General features: G+C 37.9%; 1 protein-coding gene across 1 annotated transcript; it reads right to left on the bottom strand.

Moving 5' to 3' along the window:
• Nucleotides 1-6,450: 6,450 nt before the first annotated feature.
• Nucleotides 6,451-7,383, bottom strand: LOC139705834 (olfactory receptor 14C36-like). The gene has a single exon (XM_071612736.1). It carries the CDS (start codon nucleotides 7,381-7,383, stop codon nucleotides 6,451-6,453), a length of 933 nt encoding a protein of 310 aa, XP_071468837.1.
• Between the last annotated feature and the right edge of the window lie 262 nt (nucleotides 7,384-7,645).

The raw sequence follows: 7,645 nt of genomic DNA on the forward strand, positions 1-7,645 counted from the left end.
GCTGAGACAGGAAGATTTCAAGTTCAAAGCTAGCCTCAGCAACTTGTCAAGACCCTGTCTCAGAATAAATGTTCAAAAGGGCTGGGATGTTGCTCAATGATTAGGCAGCCCTGGGTTCAATCCCTGACACCAAACAAACAAAGAAATAATTGAAAACATGTATTTGTGAACAAAAGAAAGGAGTGAGATTAATGGTCAAAATATTTCAATGAATCTTGCCTACTACATTAAATATATTTCCCACAGTTATTGACTTATGTGCATGTGTATCAGCTATATAAAATCATTCCTCTCTACCTCTTTATCCTATACCATGTTTTGCATTTTATTCTTGTTGTCTTAATGTGAATATTTTTATTAGTCTTCTATGGAATTTCTATGCAAACTACTTTGGGTGTTATCTAAGTGTACTAAAAGTTAAAGTAATCCGAAGAAAAGAATTTTAAACCAACAAGAAGCAACACAAAGAACTATTACACACTTTACTTCCATACACCATGCAGATGTCCCCAAGGTCCCGGTGTTCCTATTGAAGCCATGGCAATCACAGCAAACACCATAATGCAGTTATAAGGACCTCTGTGCTTCCTGTGTTCTTCTCAGAATTCACCAAACCCTTCCTGGGCTAGCTGACTCTTTGGATGAAATTGCAATTTTCACAGCAGAATAATTATGAATCTTAGATGCATTTGGACTCTAAATGCCAAGTCCTCACTACTGAATGTCTCCTATTCTCCATGATGGTTCAGAACCACATCTCTCCTTGGCTTCTCCCATCCACTGTGTCTGCAGCCAGGGTGGATCTGTCCAGTCAGCCCACTGCCATGTAGGATGTTGGGAGCTTGGTCACCACTGCTTTTTGTGAGCATGGTGCCTAGCCAGTGGGAGCAGGGCTCCTGGGAACCCAGAGCTCAGCCTGCAGAGACAGCAGGAGGCCTGAGCACACCACCAGGCAGTGGAACCTGCAGAGCCCAGGAGAGAGGACCTGGCCATGTGCCAGCATGGACAGTGGATGACACACGGGAATTCCTCTGCTGGGCATTGACTTTAGTCGTTATTGAGAAACTAATGACACTGAGGAGAGACTGATGGTGCTCACTGTGTGTTTTCATCTCTGCCCTCCTTCACCTCAGTGTCAGTGGTAGGTCTTTGTATGGATTAGTTAACATTAAGTGTGGTGGACAGCTGTACCAACCTGTAAGAGGAAAACATCTAAAACTACCTCTAGTTCAGCAGCAAAAAAAAAATCATATCATTAAGATGAAATCCACATGATATAAAATTAACCTTTGTAACAGTTTATGGTTCTCAAGTCAGTGTGAGTTATCACACTGCATAATTGTATGATTTCCAGCTACATCTTTTTCCATAATACTTTTTACTTCAAATTGACCACCTAACATATTACACACATTTTCTATATTATCCCTAATTGCAATCACTGGAAAACCCTAAATGTATTCTGTATCTTTGAATTTACATATTTGTGAAATTTCATATAAATAAAGTCACTCAGTATATGATGTGTATTCTGGCTGAAGTGAGCATAACATCATTGAAATTAGTCGACCTTGTAGTATGCATCATTTGTTCATTTCTGGAAGATTAAGGACAAACGATTATTTGCATATGCCAGAAATATTTTAATCAACATATCTATTTGTGGACATATTTTTTATTCTCTAGTATAATTTGTCTGATTTGTTTGATTATCTTATGTTTTGCCGTACTTGACTTCTCTGGTAAACACTCTACACTCTCTATGATTATGTTTAGAAACTGTTTCAGTGAGCTTTGCATTGCTGTGACAAAAGTACCTGAACAAAAACAAAATACCACCAGGCACTGTGGTGCATGCATATCATCCCAACAGCTGCTGAGGCAGGAGAATTGCAAGTTCAAGAGAGAAGATAAGAGGGGAGGGGAGGGGGGATAGTAGAGGATAGGAAAGGTAGCAGAATACAACAGTTACTAATAGGGCATTATGTAAAAATGTGGATGTGTAACCGATGTGATTCTGCAATCTGTATTTGGGGTAAAATTGGGAGTTCATAACAACTTGAATCTAATGTATGAAATATGATATGTCAAGAGCTTTGTAATGTTTTGAACAACCAATTTAAAAAAAAGCAGTCTCAGCAACAGCAAGGCACTAAGCAACTCAGTGAGGCCCTGTCTCCAACATATGCCTCAGTGGTTGAATGAGCCTCAGTTCAATCCCCAGTACTGCAAAAAGAAAGAAAAAATATCCTTAGATGATCTCAGCCACTTTCCTGCTGTCTCTGTGTGAATTGCTTAGCATGTCTTTACATGCTGGTATCTATTACAATTACAACTTCCTTGGCCCTAGTTTTTTAAACAATCCCTTTAAAACTCTGATCCAAATTGGTTTTTAACTCTACTAATATAAACAACTGCTTTTTTTTTTTACAATGCAATATATCTCTGGTATTAATGTAAATATTCTAAAGTCTTTATAAAACTTAGAAAATTCTGAATATTCTGGCATAATAGTCTCAGTCAGGAATATTACCATAAAACACACTATAGAATAAGTTACTACATTTTCTTGTTGGTTGCTAAACTCTCATCAAATTTCTAACTATATGTTGTTCTAAGTCTTTTTTCTTCTGAAGTTTTGATTCTCAAAGCACTGAAAAAACATAATCACAATAAAGGCTCTAGCAAGTACTCTTAAATATTGTTTCCTTAAAGGGTAGAGTTAATATTTCAGAAGAGCTCTCTTTCCAATAGATATCTTTCACATAATTTGTATTACTATAAAAATCTATTTCTTTGTTCATGACTAATACACAAATAAAATATTTTTGCTCAATTCTGCAGAAATTTTATACCATTCTCATGCACCTGGAGGGTTTTGTGTTATTTGACACAAAATTTGAGATATCACAAAGTCCTTATACCAATGTTTCCTTTTATTTGTATATTTGCTACCAGATCTTATGATACAAAACATCTTAAAACAGGTGTTAAATATTCAATATCTTTCATCAAGAGGTATACATTTCAATAGAACAGTTGTTTGCTTCTTAGTTTGAATACATGCCACTTGTTGATTCTTAATTTTCCTTCTTGAGCTTTATGAGTCTTGTTAAGGAAGTCCAGTGCTAAGCTGACATGATAAAAATTTGGGCCAACTTTTAGAATGGAGTCAAACTTTATTTCTTTTCTCAGAAAAGAAATAAACAATAACATGAAAAGACATCCTACAGAATGAGAGAAAATCTTTACCACATTCAACTCAGGTAGAGCGCTAATCTCCAGGATATATAAAGAACTCAAAAAACTTAACTCAAAAAATGAGAGGAGAAACCCACAAATAATCCATTTAATCAATGGACTAAATAACTGAACATACACTGTACAAGAAGAAGAAATACAACTGATCAACAAATATATGAAAAATGTTCAACATCTGTAGCAATTAGAGAAAAAAATTAAAACTACTCTAAGATTTTATCTCATTCCAATCAGAATGGCAATTATCAAGAATACAAATAAGCATTGGCAAGGAGATGGGTAAAAAGGTGCACTTATATATTGCAGGTGGGACTGAAAATTGGTGCAAACCCTCTAGAAAACAGTATGGAGATTCCACAGAAAATTTAGAATGGAACCACTGAAAAGAATCTCAAAAGAGACATAGAAACAAGGTGGAAGAGTTACTCTTTGTCCAAGTGGCCACATTTATCTATATCAATAGGTTACATTAGGTCGTTAGTACCACAACCACATTATTATTTGGAGTATCAGTAAGATTGCTTATTCTGCAGTTACATTTCATAGTTACAATATGCAATGTCAGGAGCTTTGTGCAGCTCTCCAGAAAGTCTGTTTTCTGAAGTTACTCTTAGGTGGGCAGTCCCACAAGCATGCTTGATAAAAAATTGTAGTTATCTAGCCAAGAAATTCTTCTATTCCCAGGAGCTATGTGCCTAAGATCAAGATGGAAACCCTCAGGGAAGAGCATTGCTATAGTGGTCAGGCATCCCCATGTCTATAACATAGAAGTTTTCCAGCAGCCAGGCATTCTGCACCTTTTCACAGAAACTTCCTAACCACCAAATGTGCCACAGTCATGAAGTTTATCAGAGACCCAATCTCAAATGTAAATCTCCTACAAACCACCACTTGACCCAGCTATCCCACTCTTTGGTTTATATTCAAAGGACAATGTCAGCAAACTTTGTGACACAACCACATCAATATTTTTGGCAGCTCAATTCACAATAGCTGAACTATGGAACCAACCTAACTGCCCTTCAACAGATGAATGGATAAAAGAAATATGGTATATATAAAGGGAATATTACTCAGCATTAAAGAAGAATGAAATTATGACATTTTCAGGTGAATGGACGAAGCTGCAGAATATCATGCTGATGGAAATACACCAATTCCTAAAAACCAAAAGCCCAATGTTTTCTCTGATACACAGATGCTGATCTGTAATGGTGGATGGGCTAGAGAAGAATTCAGAAACTTTAAATTGGACAGAGGGGAGTGAGGGTAGGGAAGTGTGGGCTGGGAAGACAGTGGAATGAGGACATTTTTATTATATATACATGTGTGATTGCACCACACATGACTCTGCCTCATGTACAGCCAGATGATGAGAAGTTGTGCTCCAATTATGCTCAATGTTTCAAAATGCCTTCTGCTGCCATGTGAAACTGATTAATTAGGACAAATAAAAAATACCATCTGTACAAAAAAGAACTGGTGTTTATAATTTAATTTCTTTCCAACTTTTTACATTAAATTTAAAATTAATTTAAGTAGCCCTCTCATCTATGTAAAATGTCCAGTAACACTCACTAGGATTCAGTAAGCTATAGTTGTAGATGAAATGCATGTAAAGGTGGAGTGTACAGAATTTATCTGGGGTTCTTTGAAGATCTTTCTGTTCTAGCAGGGAACATTGGGGAAGTGAGAACCAAAATCCATGGGACACAGTGTGGGGATGGTTGGATCCTGTTAAGCAATTCAAGGCTTCCTGCAGCAGTCAGTGCTGGGGTGCTCATCTGCTCCTACCACAAGAATTCCCTTGCCTAAAAACTTTAATAAGTCTATTCATCAATTAATCATATATGTTTATTATTTTGTATTTTCTTAGGTAATAAGTACATTTATGTATTTCTCCATATATTCATATTAGTGTAATGGTGAACAAATTTTTTTCCAGAATTTGTAATTTAAAATCTTGAATGTGATATTATATAAATATTTTTTCTCACTGTGTTATATAAGTAAACCTAAATAAAATTGTCCTTCAGCATATGTCATTTATTATTGATAATTTCAAAGTATATGCCAGTGAGGGCACTAGAATACTTGGGGAGAAATAACTTGTGGGAGGTGATGAAAGAGTGCCACAAGACAGGTGTGGTGGTGCAAGCCTGCAATCATAGTGCCTCAGGAGGCTAAGGCAGGAGGATCAGAGGTTCCAAGACAGCATTAACAAGGGAGCAAGATCTGAAACCACTTAGCAAGACCCCATTGTAAGTAAAACCCAAAAAAAGGACTGGGTATGAGACCTTAAGTACAATCTTTGGTTAAAACGAATAATCATCATCATCATCATCATCATCATCATCATCATCATCAGAGCAAATACACTTCCATAAGGTTTCAGGGAACAAGTACAGACAGATGTACTTTAAGAAAGAAGTACAGTAAACTGGGGGGAATTTTATAGTTGACCCAATCAGAAATTTAGGCCAAGAAATAATGGTCATTAGCATAATGGCACATTAGCATAGATGTCACAGAAGTAAGATGTGTGGGAGGTAAACCATAGAGCTGACCTGCAATTCATGCTGCATGCTTTGTCCCTCACACTGAGTCACTCATGGATATAATAAAAGACTGGCAGCTGCCACCACCAGGAAAGCACTAGGTGCTCTTTCTAGTGGATGGATTTGACTGTTGGAACACAGGGTGTGGTAAACAGGGCTCTCTGTTTATTCATGGACAAGGAATTACTCTTCTCATGTTCCAAATAGATTGGTTATAACCCCTTTAGTATTGAATTATTGCATATATTCAAAGTAGTTAAATTGATACAGTTAGGTACCACAGTGCTTAGAATTTTGCTTGACACTTCTCTGAATAATAGCATATTATGTGAGTGTAAGTTTTCTTCAGATTTGATTGGTAAGTTTTCCTCTGTGACAATACTTGATACAGGTACTGCAATGTATTTGATGAATCTTTAATGTATGCCTCCACAAATGATTTCAACAAATAAATTATATTTACTCATTAAAAGACACATTGATTAAATTACACATTTTATAAAGGATCCATATTCACACAAAGTGACATTAAAGTAGGCAATTTAACTTGTATCACCCAGATATGAAGAGCATTTGCCCTAATCTTGAACTTTACTCAGACAAATTAGGATGATGCTGAAATGCATCTTTATCACTTCCCTGAGAATAACTGTCTTTGTATTACTCTCCCCACAGCTTCCTTTACCTGCTTGTTCCTGAGACTGTAGATGAGAGGATTCAGGAAGGGAGGAACCATGGTGTAAAAAGCAGAGAGAACCATGTCCTGGAGGGTGTCAGAGGTTGCTGAGGACCTCAGGTACACAGCTGTGCCAGAACTGAGGAACACAGAAAACACGAGGATGTGAGGAGTGCAGGTGGAGAAGGCCTTCGCTGACTTCCCAGGGGGAAATTTCAGCACAGCAGAAAATATGCGAATATATGACATGGCAATAAATGTAAAGCAACCACCACAAATCAGCACAGCAGAGACAAGAAGGAGGACCAGGTTACTGGTGATGTCTGAGCAGGACAGCCTCAGCAGAGAGGGGACATCACAGAAGAATTGATGGACCACGTTTGACTCGCAGAAGGATAGCCGGAATGTGTTCCCAGTGTGCACACCTGCATACAGCAGACCACTGAGCAGGGAAGCCAGGACCAGGCGAACACAAAACTTGGGGTTCATGATGAGCGGGTACTGGAGGGGCTGGCAGATGGCCACGTAGCGGCCCCAGGCCATGATGGTGAGAAATAGCATCTCCACATATGCACAAAAAATGACCAAGAAGATCTGTGTTGCACAGCCAGCCACTGAAATGGCCCTATTGCCAGTGAGAGAGTTGACACAGGCATTGGGGACAGTGATGGAAATGAAGCCCATGTCCAAGATGGACAGATTCCTGAGAAAGAAGTACATGGGTGTGTGCAGGTTCAGGTCACCAGTGGTGACAGTGACAATGAGAAGGTTCCCTAACAAGGTACCCAGGTATGTCATTGGGAATACTGTGAAATAGAGGAAACTCAGATCCCAGCCCTCAGGAGAGCCCAGGAGGAGAAATTCAGTTACCATGGTTGCATTGGCCATTTGCTGGAAATTCTGGTTGTCTGAGAAGATAAAGAGATAAGAGAGAGGAAGGAAAAAAAAACAACATGATGAATACAATTACTTGGGGCTGGTATTGTTGCTCAGTCATAGAGTACTTGTCTAGCATGTGTTAAAAAACATCCATTGATGATTTGAAAAAAATGCAATTACTTTGTATATTCTTTTTCATAGTATTTTTCATGTATTTGGCAATTGCTTTCCCTGTAGAGGAAGATCACTCTTGGTTTTCTGATATATTTAC

Source organism: Marmota flaviventris, chromosome 5, assembly GCF_047511675.1.
Source record: "Marmota flaviventris isolate mMarFla1 chromosome 5, mMarFla1.hap1, whole genome shotgun sequence".
In the NCBI taxonomy this organism is placed as follows: domain Eukaryota; kingdom Metazoa; phylum Chordata; class Mammalia; order Rodentia; family Sciuridae; genus Marmota; species Marmota flaviventris.

Excerpts from the sequence above, each read along its gene's own strand:
- LOC139705834 (XM_071612736.1), bottom strand. The coding sequence starts at position 7,383 with ATGGCCAATGCAACCATGGTAACTGAATTTCTCCTCCTGGGCTCTCCT.